The sequence below is a fragment of the Hibiscus syriacus genome, unplaced genomic scaffold (genome assembly GCF_006381635.1).
Source record: "Hibiscus syriacus cultivar Baekdansim isolate YM2019G1 unplaced genomic scaffold, ASM638163v2 tig00110402_pilon, whole genome shotgun sequence".
Taxonomy (NCBI): Eukaryota; Viridiplantae; Streptophyta; class Magnoliopsida; order Malvales; family Malvaceae; genus Hibiscus; species Hibiscus syriacus.
In genome coordinates, this window is record NW_024062722.1 from 221,381 (window position 1) to 243,339 (window position 21,959).

Genomic DNA, 21,959 nt, shown 5'->3' on the forward strand with positions numbered 1-21,959 from the left:
GGAATTATTCATATCTAAATAATTGAACTTTCAACTATCCTACTTTTATCCCCAAATTCTGAAATTTTACCATTTAATCACTAACCCGGTATTGAGGATGTTATATTTTCTCTACCTACATACTTGATAAGTGTTGTCTTTGCCGGGATTTGTTCAATGCGATTGAAATTGGAAACCTGTTAAGATGTTTGAAATCTGTAATTTTATAAATCATTGTATACCCGTATTAAACTCATTTATCAAATTTCTTAGGAATCAAATGACTATAATACCATTATGAATTTGATTGATGGAATCACCCCTGGAATATTCGAATCTTAAGTAATTATGATACAACAATTATTAAATACCCTTTATATATATCCAAACACTAGATGATCCTGATGTATCGTTTTATGAATGACTGATAAATTTGTTAGCTATTGAACCCTTTTTTAAAGGGATCTCATTTATGAAAATTTATCAAATTACAAAAGTTTCGTGGTTTCCTACCTGATAAATACCAAGTACCTTCAGAGAATAATTGGATCCTATAGTGTGTTCCCTATGTATTATATGATTATTTTATCTGTCCTGAAATGTAATTTACTGAATTTACTGTTTTACTAAATCTTTTAACTGTTTGATATTTTGATTTACTGTTTATGAACTATGACTACCTGATATGTGCTCTCTAGTTACCTATTTTCACTGGAAAATATAATCGTTCCTGATTTATAGATCATAGAATCTACTGGTTACTACTTAAACTGTTTTATTGGGTCACTATCTGGGCAGGCTGGAGTATAGAGGTTCAACTTTGATCAAGCTGGTAATTCCTTACAGACCTAAGGTATTTCTTGGGTTGGCTCTAAGGCCCCAAGGTACTCCCTTAGTATGAGGATTGTATTTTGGTGTACAGATGAAGGGCATTTATGTGATTTAAATAACTATATTGCCATTTTTACAACATTCTACCGGATCATGATTTTGATATTAAAGTTACTACTCAATCTGATTTCTACTGGATATTGTATGGGTAGGATTCTGGAGTACAGAAGTTCAGCTCTGATCAAGCTGGTAAATCCTTACAGACCTAAGAAGACCCTTGGGTAGGCCCATAGGCCCCAAGGTACACCCTTAGGGTGAAACCTTTGTTGTGTGTTTAGAGTAAGTCCTTATGGATGCAGTTCTGGGGAAATTGCATATCGGTGTTCGGTTGGAGAACCTTTGTTGTGGTAAATATTTTTTTATAAATATAATAATATTTTTAATTTTTTAAAAAATTCAAAATTACTAGAATTTGACATGTATCACTTAACGGAGAAAGTTAATGAAAGTCACTACCCGTAAACCTAAAGTGGTAACGTTAGGCAATGGATGATTCAAAAAAATTTAGATACCAATTTAAGAAAAATGATATAGTTTGAGCACTTGTTTTATAATTAAGCCAAAAGGAAATAACCAAAGTCAAAACTATTTGACTTGGGACCAGACAAGTACCCCAACTAACTCCACCTCTTCTTCCTTAACTAAAACACCCTTTAGATCCACATTCCACGTGTCACCCTGGTAGAGTGAGTACCGTACTTTTTCTCCCTATCCGAATATAAATATTTATACATTTCTCTCTAATTTAACTTTCCCTTCATTAGGCGGAAAAAAAAAGGAAAAAATGTATTTGTTATTCAAAAAACCCCGACTCGGATAAAAAAAACCTCAAAAATGGAACTCTCCGATTCGAACGATTCAAAGCCCGAGACTCGTTCACCTCTCGGCATCGATCTAAACGAGATCCCTTCTTCTTCATTCACCGAAAACCTACCCGAATCCGCCGAACCCGATTCGTTCTCCGTAGTTCGGGCTATCCACGAGAATGCTGACCCGGCTCTAGGTGAGCCCGCCGGTGTTCCCATTGGGAACGAGAGGGAACAGTGTGGTGCGTGTGGGTTGCCGGCACCGATGGCCGGAGGAGGAAGAGTTGTTGTTTGTGACGGCTGTGAGCGAGGGTTTCATCTTGCATGCTCGGGGGCTTCCGGGTCGTTTTCCGCGGGGGAGGAGTGGGTTTGCGGAGTGTGCGTTGGCCGCGGAGTAAGGAGTAAGCGGTGGCCGCTCGGGTTTAAGGCCAAAAAACTTGTTCTTGATATCAATGCTTCCCCGCCAAGTGATGGTGATGGGGAAGGTGATGAGATGCGGGAGTTAATGAGGTAAGACTTAAAGCTTAAAATATTTTGAACGTGATTTTAGGCTTTTTAGTTTTTAATCGATGCTTCGTAAGTCCTCTTATCCTGCATTAATGCTAACTGTGTAGTTATGACTTATGACTGTAGTATATTTGAAATGTTGTTCTTGAGGATGTTAGATATTGGGTTGCTTGATTTAATTCTAGTGTTCTCTAGCTCAAAGAGTTAAAATGTGTTTAATTTGTAGCTGGGTTAAGTTTGTTAGGCATTTAAAAAAAAGCAAATCAGAGCTAATTGATTGAATATGATGAGGGTTAGTTGAAATGAATTGCATTTGACAGGCAGATTATTTGCATTCATGATGTAGTGTATGTTACTGTTGGATAGGGTCAGGATGTTTAGGCAGGCTGTGTGCATGACTCTAATCATACATATTTTGATGGTACTTGATAGTTTTTGAAGCTGATCAGTTAATGTAGTTTGACTGGTTTTATGACGTAGATTTTACCAATGTTTTTAGCCTTTTGGTTGCTTGTAACTTTTTCCTGAAATTTGATTGTTCTACTATTTTACTTATGATTTTTCCTGAAATCTCGAAAGATTCCTAGCCAATGCTTGATCATGGATGGAGAATATAGCTATTTCGTGACTGGTTGGATGATGTATATTTTACCACTGTTTTAAGCCTTTTGGTTGCTTGTAACTTTTTCCTGAATTTTGATTTTACTACTATTTTACTTATGATTTTTTCCTGAAATCTCGAAAGATTACTAGCGAATGCCTGATCAGGATGGAGAATATAGCTATTTCGTATTTTAACTAATGATTTAAGATGACTAGTCCTCTTTCATGAATTGAAAATTTTAGGAATTGAAGTTGAATTAGTTGCCATTGCCCTCAAAACTGTGGTACTGCTGTTATGTTATCGTTTTTGTGTCCCTTGTTTAAAAATTGTTTTCCTTTCAATTTTAAGTTGCTGTTTTGGCATGTGAAGAGTTATGCTGCTCTCTTTTTAGTTAATTTTGATCATGCAAAGATGTATAATTTATGCCATATTGCTGTAGCTTTAGGTTAGTGACTATGTTGGAATTGCCTTGTTAGTCGATGCCACAACTTTCTCATGCAGTGTTAGCTCACATGGTTGGAACTTAGAAAGTGTTACCAAAAGATAATATTTTCTCTTTCATTCAAAGCCTTCTTGCTTATGAAGTTCCATATAATCCAAGCTTGTTGCAGCATTCTACTGCTATTAGTGTTTTTTTTTTTCCTTGACATGGTGTACCAGTTGTCTTTACCTGTTTATTCCTTGAAACTGTGTCCTTGTTGTCTTTCTCTGTTTCTTCCTGAGCTGCTCTAGTGCTGCCAACTTCACCGCCTGTATCACATTTATATTCTCTCTATGATATTGCTGCTCAATAGTCTTTAACCCATTTATTCGAGAACTGTTATAATGGTGCTAACTTCCTTATTATGCCTTTTCATTTCTAGTAGATTGTTTCTTGATTCATAGACTATGCTTTCTTGTGGAACTTTATTATGACACTCAAACTCTAAATGGACGATTAACTATTTTCAACATCAGTTTTTGTCAGCTTGGATTTGTGGGAAATTACCTTTGTAATTTTCTTGTTTGATTCATGCTTCCTGTGCTATGAAAGTTGTGTGTTCAATGGTTTGTCTCCTGCTCGTTTATCTGCTAGTATGCAGGTCCTATTCTTTCATGAGTTTGGTACTTTTTTCTTCTTTGATTCACCATGTCTGTATAACTTCATTTATTTATTTTAAATTTTAAAGATCTATAGAATTTTATGTTTTTATATATGATCACTGGTTAACATATGTCTTGGTTCCAGACAGCACATGCCTGGTGACAATTCTTTTGTTGGCAAGGGATTAGGCGCCCCCTTGACATATATGAATTCCTTGTTTTCGGGTAATGGATTTGGCTCTCAAAAAGCTCCTAGGATTGTGACACATGCAGTTAAAATAGGTTTTGAAGATATAATGCATCGTATGCGAACTAGAGATAGAAGTTTTGATGAGGTAGATTTGGATTCTCCACTTAGGATGCCGAAGAATAGTAATAGTACAACTATTAGATTTCCAACTCGGAATCCGAGTGACGTATTTTTGCAGGCTCTTAGAGAATTTGTTTCAGAAAGACATGGGGTCCTGGAGGAAGGTTGGCGAGTGGAGCTAAAACATTCAACGAGTGGCTGTGATCTGCATGCAGTTTATTGCGCTCCTGATGGGAAAACATTTGGCTCAGTGGCTGAGGTTGCTTCTTATCTTGGGTTGGTGTCGAGCTACAACCCTATGGATGCTGAAACAAAACATGAGGGGGGTTCTCATCTGGAAAGATTGCATCTACCAAGAAAAAGGAAGTCAACTAGGTTTAAAATTTCTGGTGGATTTCCTGAAAATAAGGGAAGTTTGATTAGTGGATATTATAAAGGATTTCCATGTGATAGTCAAATTGTGGAAAAGCTTGCCAATAAATCTTGTATCATGAAAATTACTGAAGCAATGCAAGATGATAAGAGTAGCTCTGGATCTGAACAAATGAATGTAAGGAGACTTGTTAATTTTATATTTTCTTATTCGTATGTGGCTAATATCCTTTCTTTCATATTGTTATTTTGTGTTTGTGAAATCTAAGTGTTCTAGATTGAGTGTTCTGATTTTCTTCTTCTTCTTTATATCCCTGCAGGATGGGCTTCCTTTGCAGTTTGAAGATTTTTTTGTTCTTTGTCTGGGGGTTGTTGACACAAGACCTTCATATCATGATGCTAGTTTGATATTTCCTATAGGTTATAAGTGTTGTTGGCATGATAAGATCACTGGGTCCCTTTTTACATGTGAAGTTTTAGACGGTGGTGATTCTGGACCTATTTTCAAGATCAGAAGGCGTTTGTGCTCTGCAATGCCCCTTCCAATTAGGTCAACTGTCCTTTTCATGCCCAAAATTGAACAAACTTCTAGTCATAATAATGAAGGTGATGCTGGTTATTTTAATAACAATGAGTTCGATGATGATGACAGTATTCAAAGGATCCTTACAGATCCTTGCCCACCTATGGAAAATGATATCTTGACTTCTTTGAAAAGTAGCTCTAAGGAAACATTCATCGGTCAGCACAGTGACGAATCCCAACTTGAAGCAGGTTTAATGTGTGAAAAATCGGGAGATAAGTTAATAGATGAAATTGGTGAAATTTCAGTGGAAGAGCATTCATTTTCTGATGCATGGAGAATAATATCACAGAAATTAATTGATGCCTGCTCTGAGATAAGTAAAAGAAAAGGTGCTCTGAAGTTTTCCTGTAAGCATGCAGGAAAGGAAACTGGGTCATCATACTGGGATATGATGGATGGAAAGTATAAAGAGACACTTGCTCCGTTAGCTAAATTTTGTGGCTTCCCAGTCTCTCTCTCCCTTCCTTTTGAGTATCAGGCTAATGAGCTGGAGACTTGGACTGAGGAACTGACAAAATGGCTGGAACAGGAAAGATTTGGTCTGGATGCAGAATTTATACAAGAAATCATCGAAGAGCTTCCTGGTGTCGAGGCCTGTTCCCGATATGAACCTTTGAGGAAAAGAAGTTCTTATTCAGGATCCTTAACAATCAGAAATGGTCTCCTGAAGATTAGAACACCAGATGGTCTTGAATGTGAGGGAGAAGAAGGATTGGATGGTTTATTTGGAAAGTCTAAAAAGCCTCGGTTGGTTGATGACCGTGGTCCTCCTGCAGGAAAGCCATTTTGCTTGAGACTTCCTCCTGAACTTTTTGGTGACTTTCATCAGGTATTCATGTTTTTTAGTTGAGGAAATCAATATGTATTCTATTTAGAGTAGAATTTCTTGTATATGATCATTTTTTTATTCTGTATATGAGGATCTTAATTATATTTTTTATGCTTATATACTCAGGTGTGGGAGTTATTATGGCGCTTTGGTGAAGTAATGGGTTTGCAGGAGATTTTTTTAGCCAATGAACTTGAACAGGAGCTTATAAATCCCTGGTCTAATCACTCAAATTTCTTTCATAAATTTGGCTGTGAAAACCAAGGATCTGATGTACTGAGTTTATCCAGAATTGACAGTATGGATGAAAAAAATGTATCACCAAGTGGCGATTCCTGTATGGAAAATTCTACTGAAAACCCACATCCATTTATACAGACGGAAACAGGAGAAATGATGGAAGCTGACCGGGCCAGGCTTGCACCTCTTAGTTACAGAAGATGCTTTGGTGTGACATTGACAAAGGTTCACTTCTCACTGTTAGCGGTGTTAATAAGTGAGCTGCATTCAAAGGTTGCTGCACTTGTTGATCCAAATTTTGATTCTGGCGAGTCCATATCTAAAAGGGGGAGGAAGAAAGATATAGATAGTACAGCTCCTTCCAAAAAGGTTAAGCTCAGTGTGCTCCCAATTAATGAGTTGACCTGGCCTGAGTTAGCTAGAAGATACATATTGTCTTTCTTATCTATGGATGGAAATCTTGACTCAGCAGAAATCACTGCCCGTGAGAGTGCTAAAGTGTTTCGTTGCTTACAAGGTGATGGTGGGGTGCTTTGCGGTTCACTTACTGGGGTGGCTGGGATGGAAGCAGACGCGCTTGTAAGTTTGGTTATAGTTGTTAGTATTTTTTCTATAAACCCTTCTTTTAGGGATATTGCTTAGTCAAAATGGTGAAAATATTTAAAAGTTTAGAAAATCTTTCATGAGGAAATGTTCTATGTCTGCATCTTGGCACTTCTCTGGGTGTTTGCTTCTCTGGTGCAACTTTTGTTTTAATGTTCAAGTGTCTTTGCCTCTTGAGCATATATGATCAAATAATATAGATGTCTTGAAGCCTATTCATTGGTGGAACTGTATGCAGGGAATTAGTTCTTGGTTCTAGTTAATTTTGTGTCTCGCACTGATCATTGCATTCATGGGTTCAGAAGACGATAATTTTGTTGACTCAAAATGGTGAAAAAAGCTTAGAAAACCTTTCATAAGGAATCGTTGTATGTGTTCATCTTAGCACTTTTCTTGGTGTTTGCTTTTGTGGTGCAGCTTTTGTTTTAATGTTCAAGTTTTTTGCCCCTTGAGCATATATGACCAATTAATATAGATGTGTTGAAGCCTATTTTTTGGTGGAGGTGTATGCAGGAAATTAGTTCTTGGTTCTAGTTAATTTTGTGTTTTGCAATGATCATTGCATTCATGGGTTCAGAAGAAGATAATGTCTTTAACTATTGATTAACTGGTTTGAACTTCAGTTGCTTGCAGAGGCTACAAAGAGAATTTTTTGTTCTTTGAACAGAAAAAGTGATGTTCTGACTATAGAAGATGAAGGGGCTGGTCAAAATGTTGCTTGTGAAAAGAATTTTGTTAATGGTGGTGATATTCCAGAGTGGGCAAAGTTGCTGGAACCTGTCAAAAAGCTGCCAACAAATGTTGGAACCAGAATCAGAAAGTGTGTGCATGAGGCTTTGGAAAAAGATCCTCCAGAGTGGGCCAAGGAAAAATTGCTACATTCAATCAGTAAGGAAGTTTATAAGGGCAATGCATCAGGACCAACAAAGGTAAAGGTCTTCGTATTTTTTTTTTTGAAAGCCTGTTGTATCGTGTGGGGTGGGTTGGGTTGGTTTGGTTACATAGACCTAAATGCTGCTGGAGAGTGGAGGCAGAACAGACCACTTCACATTTTTTTTTTGATTTATATATAAGCTTGTCTGATGCAGGACAGCAGGAGTCTGTACCATATTTATTGATTGTGTTGTACTGCAATGTCTTGTGTCTTTATATATTAGGAATTCCATATTTTGATTGTTCTAACCTGCCCTTTCAAATATAATGAACTTTCACCATGTTTGGATCAAGGGGAGGGAAGGGAAAGTGTGGAAGGGAAGGGGAAACTCTCTCCTCATTTGGATAAAGTTTTAGTTAGAATAAAGGGAGTGATACTTAAATAACTCTAACGTACCCTTAAATCTCTTCGTTTGTATATATATTTTATTGTGTATTTCGGTTTTCATTAGAAGTTAATTAACTTTAAGCAGAAGTATTGTTAGTGTTGATTTTGAGTATTAGAATGCATAAAAAAGAAATCACATAATCTTTGAGCTTAAATGTTCTTTCTTTGAATTGATTGTTAACATTTTTTCTTTCTATGTTATACTTTTCATGTCTCTCTTTTCTACTTGTTCTTTCTTTCAGAGTTTTCTATATGTAGTAGCAAATATGATTCTGAAGAACTCTATTTTTCATTGAACACAGAAAGCTGTTCTTTCGGTGCTAGCAGATGTTCAGAATGAATGTTCAACAAAAAAATCTGACAAAGAAACTAGTAAAAAGAAGATTGTCTTATCTGTATCTGATGTTATCATGAAACAATGTCGCATCATATTACGTCGTGCTGCTGTTGCTGATGATTCAAAGGTCTTCTGCAACTTGTTGGGAAGAAAGCTAATGAATTCCAGTGATAATGATGATGAGGGGCTCCTTGGACCTCCTGCCATGGTGTCCCGTCCGCTGGATTTTAGGACTATTGATTTGAGATTGGCAGTCGGAGCCTATGGTGGATCACACAAAGCTTTTCTTGAGGATGTTCGTGAGGTCTGTGTTTTATTTGTCTCCTATTGCTTAATTGTTTTCTGTTGTAACTTCTCTAAATCTTTTGTTTCTTCTGACTCCCTTGCACGGTTTTTGTTGCAAACAACTTTCCTTTTTCCATCTGACTTTTTCTTTTGATATATCCGTTGTCACTTGTTTATTCAGCAGCATTTTATGATGCTATGATTAGTAAAATATTGGAGGTTTTAGACTTTGTGCATGAATGAATATAGGTTAAATATAGTGAAATTCTCTTAACTGTGGCTTTTGAGTTTATTTTCTGCATTTTTTCATGGGTTTATATGTTGGGAATGAAATATAAACCTTAGGAATTTAGGACGCTTAACTATTGTTTTCACAATGCTGTAGACTGTAGTTGCTTGCTCTTGTGCCTGGTTTGTCTTTTCTTTTGATTGTAAGCCTTAAATTTTGCTTGACTCATAGTCTCAATGCTTTGATGCATGCCACTATTGTTGCTATTATCTGTTTGTTTATTTATTTATTTATTTATTTATTTATTTGTTTTGGGGGTGGGGGACTGTATTACTAATTATCCTTGTGCTTCTCTCGGTTTCAGCACATTTCTTCTGAACTTTTAATCCAGTTGTTATGTACATCTTTAGAGATTGACTGCCTTTCTCAGTTTTATACTGTGCAGATGTAATACTCCATCTGATTGTTGTTTCTTTTGCTTGGCAGTTATGGAGTAATGTTCGTTCTGCTTTTACCGATCAGCCAGATTTAGTTGACTTGGCTGAGTCACTATCCCAAAACTTTGAGTCCTTGTATGAAGAAGAGGTTCGTTAGTTCCTTCCTTTTTCATACTATTTCTTTTGAAGTAATTTTTTATTTATAATTAACTGGTCAGTAAATGCCTAAATTTTTTTGTACTATGAATTATGTGCCACTTACGGATGAAACTTTTATAAATGATGATGGTGTACCATTATTTTCTTCATTTTTGTGAATTAACATGGTGTTCTTAGTTAGATCCTTTTAAATTGAACTTAAAGTAAATCCTTCTTCCAATTTACTCACATGTATAAGATAAAACTATGTGTCAAACATATTATTCTTAATTTTGAAGATTGACAATAAGATTATTCTCATATCAGTACAATAAACATATGATTGAGGTGTCTCTCAGTTACACTAACAGTTCCATTCAAATGGGTATGGTCCAGAGACATTGTGCTCTGTGATTGTATTCTCGTGTTTTGTCTGACTTGCATAAAAAGGTTGTTCAAACCAGGTGTTCAGGAATTTGATACCCAGTAGGATATGATCTTGAAGAATTATCACTAAATTTTTCATCATCTATATTCTTAAAACAAAATAAGGTTTGAAGTATTCTTGTTAGTTTATTTCATGAGTTAGTTAACAACAGCCATTTGGTGCCTGAAATCAATTATAAATGATTTTCCATGTATTCTAATTCTTTGTGGCCATTCCTCCATTTGTTTTGCTTGTTTTGCATCTTGACTCAGTTTTGGTGGTATATTAATTATTTATTTTTTGTTGTAGGTGCTTGTCCTAGTTCAGAAATTCGCAGAATATGCTAAATTGGATTGCTTTAATGCCGAGACGAAGAAGGAAATAAATAACATACTTGCTTCAACAAATGATATCCCTAAAGCGCCTTGGGACGAGGGTGTTTGCAAAGTATGTGGTATTGACAAAGATGATGATAGTGTTCTTTTGTGCGACACTTGTGATGCTGAGTATCATACATATTGCTTGAGTCCTCCACTGGCAAGGATTCCTGAGGGGAACTGGTATTGCCCTGCTTGTGTTGGCATGCGTATTGTTCAAGATGCTTCGCAACCTTCACATGTTATCATCCAAAGGAGAGGTAAAAAGTATCAGGGTGAGGTTACCCGTGGTTATTTAGAAGCACTTGCACATTTAGCAGCTGTGATGTACGAAAAAGAGTATTGGCAGTTTAGTGTAGATGAGGTTTGTCTATGAACTTTGCTTGGCAGCTGTGAATTAACTCACTGAATTTTTCTTATTGTTTTCCTTTTGCTATATTTCATGATAAAACAACAGCTATCGTATTCTTGCTAGTTGTACATAACCTTGAATGGAAATGCATTTGTGGCGGCTATTTTAGATATAATTGTTGTATAGTGAATTGGTGATATATTGCATTCCTTGCATCCTCTGGAATCACTTATAATTTACCATCGCATTATTAGTTTGCACTTATGATGCATGCTTTTCCTCTTCCTTTTTTGGGTATGTTACCTGGAATTTGACCCCTACTTTTGTTTAGGCTTGGATTTGACTAAAAATTTCCATCATATCCTGCATTTTTCATTATTTGTTTCTTGTAGTTCTGTTCCTTGGTGAAAGAAGTTACTTTTGTACATTTATGTAGTAATAAGATCAAATCCTTGCATCTCCTTACTGGAGCATGGTAATGTCAGCCATAACTTTTGATAGGTGTAATCGAGTATAGGAAAAGGAAATGGTTATCATGTGAATATGGGAAGATGCTTAGGCAACCAAAAAAAAATGACATCGAGTAATTGATCGTAACTTTTCTTCTTTGAGGGTTAAGAATTTCCATGTCATAAACAAAATGGTGCTTTCAGAAATTATTCTTTGGTTAATTAATTTACATTTTGCTGTCTAGTATAACTAAAGGTTATTGTATTGATGGCAAATGGTTTCAATGATGTAGGAAAGGAGGATGTCTTATGCTAACAAGTTTTTGGTTCTTTCACATTATGCACGCTGACCTTGAGCTCTCTGTTTATTTCACAAATTAACAACATTTTTATTCTGGTGCAGAGAACCTTCTTGCTCAAGTTTTTGTGTGATGAATTACTTAACTCTGCTCTTATCCGTCAACATCTTGAACGTTGTGCTGAAACAACATTTGAGTTGCATCAGAAATTACGTTCTGCATATGCAGAATGGAAAAATCTTAAATCTAAGGAAGACTTCATTGCTGCCAGAGCTTCAAAATTTGATACAAGCATGATTAATGCATTTGGAGATGGTGTAAAAGATGATGGTGATCGGCTTTCATCAGATGGTGAGGAGGGTGGTTCTGACCTTAATGATTCAAATAAATATGCATCAGGTACTCGTATGGAGAAAAGTTTTACCAGTAACGGCCAATGCTTCAATCCAATGGATACTGAGGCTCAGTTAAAGGGTGAACAAGCCATTGTGGATGGGAGCAAAGTATTGTCTGAAAAAAGTGATAAATCCTCTAGAACAAGTGAGTTGCCTGTATCAAATCCTTTGCCCCAAGAAATTGATGACTCAAGGAAAGAAACAAATTTCCATGGTAAGTTGGAAGAGTCTGAGGGAACAGATTTGGTTTCTCCATCATCTCCTTCAGATTGTAATGGACAGTGCCAGTCATCTGATGCCACAAGCCTGCATGCTGCAAAGCAATCTTCCTCTGTTGCTGAGAACGAGTCACAGTCTCGCCATATTGAGCTGAGCACTATCAAGAGTGATATTCAACATCAGCAGGACTTAATTACAAGTTTGGAATCACAACTTTTAAAATTAGCTATTCGGAAGGAGTTTTTGGGAAATGATTCTTCTGGCCGATTGTACTGGATTTCAGCCATGCCAGGTGGAAATCCTCAGGTTATTGTTGATGGAAGTTTGGTATTGCATAAGAGGAGAAATTTTCTGGGCAATGAGGTACGGAGCCACAGCACTTCAGTTGACTGGAATTTTACCTCTGCCACCAGAGATACCAGTATTAAAGCACAGGGTTCAAAGGCATCCTGTCCATTTGTGTATAATGCTAAAGATGCAGTTTCAGCTGGTCCAACATGGGTTACATATCAGTCAGATGCAGAAATTGAAGGACTCATTAATTGGTTGAATGATAAAGACCCAAAAGAAAAAGAGCTGAAAGAGGCTATTTGCCAGAAGCTAAAATTCCAGAATTACCAAAAAATGAGAAGAGAAGTTCAAGATGAGTGCCAAGCCGCATTTTCATTGTCTGATATTTCTGATAAAGCTTTGGTTCCTAGTTTTCTTGTTACCAAGGCAGCAATGTTGCTGGAGAAGAAGTATGGTCCCTGCCTTGAGTCAGAAATAACTGAATCTGTGAAGAATCATGGAAAAAAAGCAGAAGTAATTATTGAAGATAAAGTGTACAGGTGTAAATGCTTGGAGCCTGTTTGGCCCTCCAGAAATCATTGCATCTCCTGCCACAAAACATTTTCAACTGATGTTGATTTCGAGGATCATAATGATGGCAAATGCACTCTGGATCCTCCTGCTAATGACAAGGGTAAGTCAGTCAGTGATTCTTTGAAAAGAAAAGGGGATATGAAATCTGATGGTAACCGGGTAGGTTGTACTGTTGACATGGAAATTGATGAAAATTCCAAAGGTGGGCATTTGGAGATGAGTTCAAGGTTGACCAAATTTCAAACTGTTGGAGTAGTTTGCCCTTATGACTTTGAAGAAATCAGCACTAAATTTGTAACTAGAGATTCTAATAAAGAATTGGTGCAGGAAATTGGTCTTATCAGTTCAGATGGGGTTCCGTCATTTGTCTCATCTGTTCCACATTTTGTTGGTGATCCTACCCTATTGATTGTTCCTCCACACCAAAAAATAGAGGGTTTAGGGGATGAGGTGAAGGCTGCTAAGAGACCTGGTTTATCACTAGGAAACTGGAGTGTGGGCAATGGAGTCAAAGAAGGCTTTTCCGGTTCTTTCAAAAGGTCTGTTGCAAATGATATTAAAATGCAAAAAAACAGAAGACCTGCTTTGAGATGTTCGGAACAAAGGGATAGAATCTCTCCTGCAGATAAGTATTCTCCTGAACTGGGTAAAGGTCGCTGCTGTGTGGTTCCTCAATCTTCGTTAAGGCCTGTAGTTGGTAAGGCTTCACAGCTTTTGCAGCAACTAAAGATAAATTTATTTGATATGTATGCTGCACTCTCTGAAGAAGCTTTGAGACCGTCAAGGGCATGCATGGAAAGGAGATGGGCCTGGCATTCATTTGTTAAGTCGGCAGAAACAATATATGAGGTTTGTCTCAACCCCTTTGAGCTTTCTTATACCAATTATTATTTTTGTAAATTGTAACTATTATTCATCATCACTGGCCTCATTTTGCTTATCTTAAAGTATGAGCACTAACTAATTCTTTCATGATCCTCATGGAGCATCTCGTATTTGGTTGGGTTTGCTGACTGCAGGTTGTTTGATTAGGTTTTATCTGATGTAATGTTAGTTTTCTCTCAACTGACATTTTCACTTTGCTATTTCTAGTTAATCTAGTCATGGCCCATTAATTTCATGGTGCATGTCCTGAATAAATGGTTCCTTAGATTAGTCTTTTTCTTTTAGAACAGATATAGAAGGTATTTTTTTGCTTTGAAGTTCTGTTTCATTTCTTAACTTCTATTTGGTGGCATTGGATATGATATTCTCGTCTTTCCAGATGGTCCAAGCAACAATTGCATTTGAGGACATGATTAAGACCGAGTACTTGAGGAATGAGTGGTGGTATTGGTCATCTCTATCTGCAGCTGCAAAAGTTTCCACCATGTCTTCTCTTGCCCTACGTATATACTCCCTTGACGCCATTATTGTTTATGAAAAGTCACCTGAGTTCCATTCTATTGACCGTTTGAAGCTCAGCAGCATCCCAGCTCCAAAGCCGCTCTCCGACTCGAATCTGCCAGAGAAGTGCAAAGTGAGCCGGAAGACTGGTAAGAAAAGGAAGGAACCAGAAGGCTGATCTTTTTGAAATAGGAGTTTCAAATCCGAGAAGATCTTATTTCAGTTAAACTTGATCCCTGTGGCAAGGGAAACTGGTAGCAGGAATATGTCAACAAAGATACCAGAGTCAGAACCAAAATGTTGGTTTGGGATTGCCCCGACTGTCTGGACCTTAGTGTTCTGATGTCAACACCCCGTGTATATATTGATAAGGCTAACATGCTAACTTGGATGCTTTGATTCGAAACCAGAATTCATGGAAATGCCTATGGTGTTGGAAGTTCCAGAGGACCGATTGACAAGTGAGAATATGCATCCAATTTTGGAGTGATTTCTGCTGCATCTTTGCGGCTTCTTTCTTGGAAAGCATGAGGGCAATATGGGAGAAAGAGAGATTATATGCTTATACAACATGAATTAGTGTAAAAAGAAAAAGAAAAAAAATGGTTGAAGTAGAGCATGTGTAGACGATATTTCATTTTTTATACGTCTCTTTCTTGCTCTCTGTTACCCTTTTGTTCTTTTTATCTGGTATCCAATGCACCAGAGCTCCTTTGAAGAATGAAATATTCTTGCCTTCTCTTTCTATGTCCCGTTATATTTTTGAGCTTTATAAAGCTGGCACAGTTTCTGGTTGACAGCCGTTGGTGCTATCTGCATATTGCCCCGATCATCATATCGTACTTCTAAATGCTGTACATAATTGGCCAACTGTTTCCATTGAATTTTGATGCCTTATCTGCTTTCGTAGCCTTTTCCGTGTAGGAACATCAGTGGATCATGGAGTTAAATGCTTGTAGGAAACGTCGATACTCCACCCTGGCTCATAGAGACAGGTAATTTCATGTTCCACCCTGTTTCTTTTTGTTTGAACTTCAATCGACTTAATCTCCGCTACTATCCTAGTTAACATCTTCCTTTTTGTTCCTCTTAGCTCTTCCGTTCTTTGCCGCTTTTTGAAGGCGGGGGCGGGGGGGCGGGGTATTTGGTTGTTTCTGGCGGGACTTGTCTGGTTTGATTCGGCCTTCAAACCTAATTTTTAGGGTTGCTAATGCATCAACAAAGCGGCTATAGCCGATAGTTTGATAATAGATGTTGAAACAACTTAAAAATCATATTCTGCAAGTTATTTTTTCTTCTTCAAATGCATATTATGGGTACATGTAAACAGGAACCGATGTAAGATTTTATGTTAGGGGAGACGAACTTGAACTTTTAAAATTCTAGGGGGTGAATTTGAACTTATAAAATTTTAGGGGTGAAAATAAATTTTAAAGAGAAAATACATATAAAAAATCTAAAATATATAATAATTTTAAAATTTCAGGAGATAATTGCCCTCACTTGACCCCTCGGTCCATCCATGCATGTAAAGTATTTTGAAGATCTCTTGTGAGGTTGCAAGTTTAAAGTAATTACATAGATAGTCAGGTGGTTATTGCAATAACCCGAAAAGGGTTCGAGTTTGATTCGCGAAAAAAATCATTATCCGAAAAATAATCTCTTCTATAATTGTATTCTCAGTTAGTCATCATTTTTCTCTAACAACAATAATTCATTACTAACAGTAACTTTTTTTTTTGTTAAAATGATAGGAATGTAATTTCCCTCAAATTTTTAAGTATTTGACCATTTTTGGTTAAAATTATTACATAATAATGGTATATAAAGAATTTGATTTAGTAAAATATTAATAAGTTTAAGTACTTAAGATTATCTTATATTTTTAATATGTAGTATATCAACTATTTATAATTTTATGAGGTGAAATAATAGAATTATTTTAAAATGGTCATTTCTTTTGGACATAATTACATGAGTGGATTTATTTATTTTCTTTTGTTTCTTTATTGTGGTTTTATTTTTTTTAATATTTATTACAAATAATAGTATGATGCATGTAAAATTAGAAAGTTAAAAATATATAAATTTTTATTTTATTTTGAATATTTGTTGTGTATATCTTTGATTCAAATTTTTCTTTTTGATATATATTTTAGGGTAAAGTACACCAAATGGTCCTAATTATAGTGTATTGTTTTATTAAATTCCTAAACTATTAAAAATTACAAAATAGTCCTCTAACTATAAAATATTGTTTTATTAAGTTCATCGATTATTAAAAGTTATAAAATAGTCACTCGACTATTCATTATGTTCTAAAATCGTCCTTTTTTGTTAAAAATTGGTGATTGTTTAAGCTGTATGTTAACATGGTGAATAAGATATAACAGTCGTTTAAGATTCTACGATCAAATTTTATCATATCACGGTCAATAGGTTAGAGTTTAGCTCGAAATATCATCGATATTTAAACAGAAAAAGACGAGTTTGAACATAATAAATAGTCGGGAGACTATTTTGTAACTTTTAATAGTCGAGAGACTCAACAAAACTTCATTCTATAATCGAAGGATTATTTTGTAACTTTTAATAATGAAGGTACTTAATAAAGTAATATCCTATAATCGAGAATCATTTATGTAATTTACCCTGTATTTTATTGTATTTATATTTTAGGATTAATTTTTATAAAAGATTCTCTATATTATATATATATATTTTTATGTTTTTCAGTAATTAGATCGGATTAAAATTCAACCTTATTTATGTTACCAGACAGTTAAATTCCCTCACTTCTTTTATTTTTATTTCCATTTTCTTTCTCTGCAAAGAAACCGAGTTGCCAACTCAGTCTCTCAGTCCACTGTTAATCGGCGGCGATTTTTAAACCATGGAATCGTTAACGAGTCCAACTGTAACTCAGCGCGATCAGCTATTGGTTGAGCAACAGGTCTTCAGCTTATTCAAAACGTTCTACAACATGCCTCCCAGTTCCCAATCCTTCATGTAAATCCCTAAATCCCTAATTTTAAGTTATTTTTTTAATCTTATTTGGGATTTATATTCGACTTGTTTTGATAGGTTGGAGCTTCAACGAGAAAATCATGTGGAGTACTTGACAAATGGATTAAAACAACTCGGTCCTTCATTCTGCGTATTAGATGCTAAGTAAAAATATAAGTTTTTTAATCACTGCTTTAATTAATTAAAATCAGAACACTTTTCTTCTTTTTTCTTAAATAAAAGTTGATCATTTTATTTGTAGTCGCCCTTGGATTTGCTATTGGATACTTCATTCGATTGCTTTAATGGACGAGTTTGTAGATCCTGAATTGGAAGACAATACTATTGATTTTCTTAGCCGTTGTGAGGTAGTAAAGTTTATGAAATTTTGAATTATTCATATTTAAATGTGATAATATCAATTCTAATAGAACATCATTTTATGTGGAAAAAAATGGTTGGAAGAATGATTGATGTTACTGAGTTAGTAGGATCTGGTCATAAACACGGCACAGATATTCACTATGATTCACATGGCTGATCGCAATGAATTGGGATATTCTTAGTATGTTGTCGTTATTAGTTGACAGATTAAAGCAAGAGTGTAGATGATTGCATTTATTCTGCTTTATGGTTTCATTGATTTATTTCTATTTCGATATGTTATCACATAGTACTTTTCTTGGTTGAATATATGGTTGCCTTAATTGGGAGAAATGCATTATTTAAGGTAAGTTTTGTGCTTATGTACATTGATTGATTTGCTCTTGTGCTTGTGCTCTACTCCATGTTTTACAAGCTTAGAGCTTTGTGCTTGAGCCCCATTGGGCACAGCTAGGTATGTGGCTCCAACACTTCATACCCATATCTGAAATTCATGTCTGATGCATGTGTATGAGAATATGACCTATAGGGTCCTGCAAAAACAACTTGACCATACCCGTTTAGGCAATAAATGTATGACATTATCCAACACTCACACCTGAGTCTGAGTAAAACATAGCCAGCTAGCTTTGGTGCTTGACCACCATCCGACTTCAGTTTCTATCTTTCTTCATTTTCTTTGAATGGTTATCTGATACTCCTTTGCGTATTTGTTCTTATTTCTGACAGGATCCTAATGGTGGTTATGGTGGTGGACCCGGACAGGCAAGTAAATTTGGGATATTATCATTGTTAACTTCTAACGTACCATCTTCCTGTATGTTAAACAGTAATAAATGGTGGTGGCCTATGTTTGATTGATTCTTATTTACATGAAACATTCAATGTTATTTTGTGTGGGTTTCCTCTTACTAGTTACTGCCTTTGAAGCTGTACTGATTTTAATTGTATACGAGGAAACTGATCAATTTTTAATTTATTTTTCCAGATGCCTCATCTTGCAACAACATACGCTGCAGTCAATTCACTTGTTACTTTGGGTGGTGACAAAGCGTTGTCATCAGTTAATAGGTTGTCTATTCAAACAATTGAATTTGAAGTTTTTATTGAAAGTTATTTAACAGAAATTTACAATTTCCTTCAGAGAAAAACTATACTCGTTTATGCAGCAAATGAAAGATGCAAGTGGGGGATTCAGGTTTGACACATTTGTGAATCTTTTTTTAAAGTTCGAAACCACCTTCTAACAGATTTCTTGTAATTTACATTTTTCTTTGAAGTTGCTTTGCTAAGAATGACTCTGTATTTGGAGGTTAATGTTCTTTATAGTTGAATCTGCTTACATTCAAGTATATGATGTCAAGTTCTTGCTATGAGAAAAATACAACTCTTTCCTATCTTTTTCCTCGAAACAAGTGTTTAGATTGCAATTTTAAGCATTCTTGATAATTTCTTTTGCAGAATGCATGATGGTGGAGAAATTGATGTTCGGGCATGTTATACAGCCATCTCAGTAAGTGTGCAGTGATGCTGAAAAGTTAAAATTATCACTGTTTTGTATGGAAAAATCCACTATTTATCATAGGTCTATTGTTCCATTTGGGTTGCATATATCTTATCAGTTTCTGTTTATAAATTATATGCCACTGTTTTCAAGGTTATTCTGCCTTTGAGATGAGCCAGCCATCTTTTCTTGACCAGGTTGCAAGTCTGCTGAATATTTTGGATGATAAACTTGTTCAAAATGTTGGAAATTACATCTTAAGGTCAGTACCTGGCTTTCACTTTGCTTTGTGGTAGTTATTTAAGGCACCTAATTTGTATTCCCTACTTTTCGTATTAAATTTGTTTTAGGTTTCATTGTTATCAATGTCTGTTTTCTATGTTTTCTTTCTGCTAGAGAGAGCTTTTATTGGATGTGGCATGCATAAAAAAACCCTCATCTTAGGTGCTTCAAGGTTGGAAGTCATTCCTCGTTCTCCAGTACCACTGTTTTATCAGAACATGTCGGGAAAGAATCAGTGAGTTGTGGTCTTAAAATCTTTAAGAATGCAAAGAGAGACCAGAACCTTGTTGGGCACTTTGTTTCAGTTACAGGGTCCATCGCTCACATCCTTAAGTACCAAAAAGAAAAAGAAAGCCCTTAGTGTCCGTTATCGCTCTTCATCAATGACGTCGCTGGACTTGGTCTTTGTCATATATATTAAATAATATCATGCAATGCATTGGCCTTTGTTTGAGTGCATATTCTTAATGTTTACATGAGCTGTGTCTTGATTCCTATTTTCTCATCCATGCGACTGAAGTAGTTTTTTTTTCCATTCTTTTGAAGTTGCCAGACTTATGAAGGTGGCATTTCTGGGGAACCTGGTTCTGAAGCTCATGGGGGGTATGTTCTGCTCTCTTCTCACCTGTTCTCTTAAATTATAAATTTCATACCTTTCCTTGAAATTTGATTCTTTGTTTACTTCTTCATGGATACCATATTAGTACATATTGCTTTGTAATTGACGGTCTCCCGTATGAGAAAGCCTCCTAAAGTTCTGTTAATTTGTTTGTCAGGTACACCTTTTGTGGGTTGGCTACAATGATTCTAATCAACGAGGTCGATCGTCTGGATTTGTCTAGCTTAATTGTAAGACCATCTCACTGTATCTCCTTAATTACCTTTCTTCAAACTAACAATGATAACATTTTCTTGTGTAGGATTGGGTGGTTTTCCGACAAGGAGTAGAGGGTGGATTTCAGGGCAGAACTAATAAACTGGTTGATGGTTGTTACTCTTTCTGGCAGGTGACATTCTATTTTTATTAGATCTCATTCAGGTTTCGAACGAGTTGAAATAAATATAACTGAGGGAATTGGCCAGGGAGGAATATTTGCATTGATAAAAAGATTAAATTCTACTAAAGGAGAAAGATCAATACCATTGGGAGATGGAGAAGATAGCGATCCGGAAAGCCCACGAACTACCGCATCATCAGATGCTACAGAAGAAGGTTTGAACAAGGATTTATCTCAAGATGACAGCCATTCTCAGAAAGGTTTGCTTCTCTTTTTCCTGTATTCCTTGTAATTCATGAAATCTTTATTTTAATATAGCTTTTTATTTATTTATTTATATTTGGCAGATCACCATGATACGTCGTCCCGAGTTAATGTTGCCGATATCGGTCATAATTCTAGCAAAGGGCATGCAAAAGTGAATCCCCTTTTTAACAGCTTGGCCTTGCAGCAATACATTCTTTTATGCTCACAGGTTCGTTGTTCAAACATAATTTGGTTCAATTAAGGTTTCAAAGTGGTGTCAAAATATGTCATTAGTTCTTGTATTTTGGAGAACTTTGAGATATTTTGGAGAACTTTGAGATTTAGTCCCCTTGCTTAAAAAGGTAAAACTTAAATCCTCTTATTTTTTATTTAAAAATTCTAGTCCAATCGTCGACATCGTTAGTATTTTTGTAAAAATTTTGTTTGCTTTATGATATGCTTACTGAGTTTGCAATGATTTCCTTCCAAAGTTGGTATATTTACGTGAGCTTTGGAAAAAATACTAGTTTTGTCGACGATTGGACTATGATTTTAAACAAATTTAATTTTAGCTCTTCAAGTGCAAGGACTAAATCCGAAACTTCATTGATGTAGGGACTTTATGGCATATTTTCCCCTTTCTATTTTGTCAAAACTTATGTCCTTGAACATGGAATCAACCTGCTGTTGTGAAATCAGGACCTGAATGGTGGACTGAGAGACAAACCCGGCAAGTCTAGAGACCATTACCACACATGTTACTGTTTAAGCGGCCTTTCTGTGTGTCAACGTAGCTGGTTGGAAGATGAGGATGCTCCGCCGTTGCCTCATGCCGTGTTAGGTCCGTATTCGAATCTCCTGGAACCAATCCACCCCCTCTATAATGTTGTATTAGATCGCTACCAGGAAGCACATGAGTTCTACACGAGTTCCTAAGCATATTTTCCAGGATTTGAGGGTTCGTAATAACTTATGGCATGTAATCGACTGTCTATTGATGCTTTACCGAACACCCGGAAATGAATGGAGGTACCGGCATCGAGATCGATTCCTCCGAGTTTTAGGGTTCTAAAGAATCCGGTGAATCAAAACTTTGGATTATGTATGTAGCAAAATCATGGATGCAATGCAATTGTATTTGAATTCCTATAAATAGAATCGACGAGATTAGTTCAAGTGATAAGTAGTTTAATATCATTTAAGTAAGGTCTCGG

General features: G+C 36.0%; 2 protein-coding genes across 2 annotated transcripts; both read left to right on the forward strand.

Annotated features, from left to right (window-relative positions):
* The first annotated feature begins 1,647 nt into the window (after positions 1–1,647).
* LOC120123559 (methyl-CpG-binding domain-containing protein 9-like) lies at positions 1,648–14,998 on the forward strand. The gene is made up of 10 exons (XM_039142409.1): positions 1,648–2,186; positions 4,016–4,730; positions 4,873–5,967; positions 6,094–6,786; positions 7,434–7,739; positions 8,434–8,772; positions 9,469–9,567; positions 10,294–10,725; positions 11,566–13,788; positions 14,204–14,998. The coding sequence occupies exons 1-10, from the start codon at positions 1,705–1,707 to the stop codon at positions 14,501–14,503; spliced, it is 6,684 nt and encodes a 2,227-aa protein (XP_038998340.1). The 5' UTR covers positions 1,648–1,704; the 3' UTR covers positions 14,504–14,998.
* A 2,095-nt stretch (positions 14,999–17,093) lies between these two features.
* Positions 17,094–21,921, forward strand: LOC120123643 (protein farnesyltransferase subunit beta-like). Its single transcript, XM_039142486.1, has 14 exons — positions 17,094–17,334; positions 17,410–17,496; positions 17,594–17,699; positions 18,445–18,480; positions 18,704–18,786; positions 18,860–18,913; positions 19,177–19,228; positions 19,417–19,481; positions 20,048–20,104; positions 20,278–20,350; positions 20,422–20,508; positions 20,585–20,759; positions 20,847–20,974; positions 21,445–21,921. The coding sequence occupies exons 1-14, from the start codon at positions 17,219–17,221 to the stop codon at positions 21,679–21,681; spliced, it is 1,356 nt and encodes a 451-aa protein (XP_038998417.1). The 5' UTR covers positions 17,094–17,218; the 3' UTR covers positions 21,682–21,921.
* The last annotated feature ends 38 nt before the right edge of the window (positions 21,922–21,959 follow it).

Excerpts from the sequence above, each read along its gene's own strand:
- LOC120123559 (XM_039142409.1), top strand. The coding sequence starts at position 1,705 with ATGGAACTCTCCGATTCGAACGATTCAAAGCCCGAGACTCGTTCACCT. Across the intron at positions 9,568-10,293 it reads AGTCCTTGTATGAAGAAGAG|GTGCTTGTCCTAGTTCAGAA; the intron begins GTTCGTTAGTTC and ends TTTTTGTTGTAG. Across the intron at positions 10,726-11,565 it reads GGCAGTTTAGTGTAGATGAG|AGAACCTTCTTGCTCAAGTT; the intron begins GTTTGTCTATGA and ends ATTCTGGTGCAG.
- LOC120123643 (XM_039142486.1), top strand. The coding sequence starts at position 17,219 with ATGGAATCGTTAACGAGTCCAACTGTAACTCAGCGCGATCAGCTATTG. Across the intron at positions 19,482-20,047 it reads GTTGGAAATTACATCTTAAG|TTGCCAGACTTATGAAGGTG; the intron begins GTCAGTACCTGG and ends ATTCTTTTGAAG. Across the intron at positions 20,509-20,584 it reads GTTGTTACTCTTTCTGGCAG|GGAGGAATATTTGCATTGAT; the intron begins GTGACATTCTAT and ends GGAATTGGCCAG.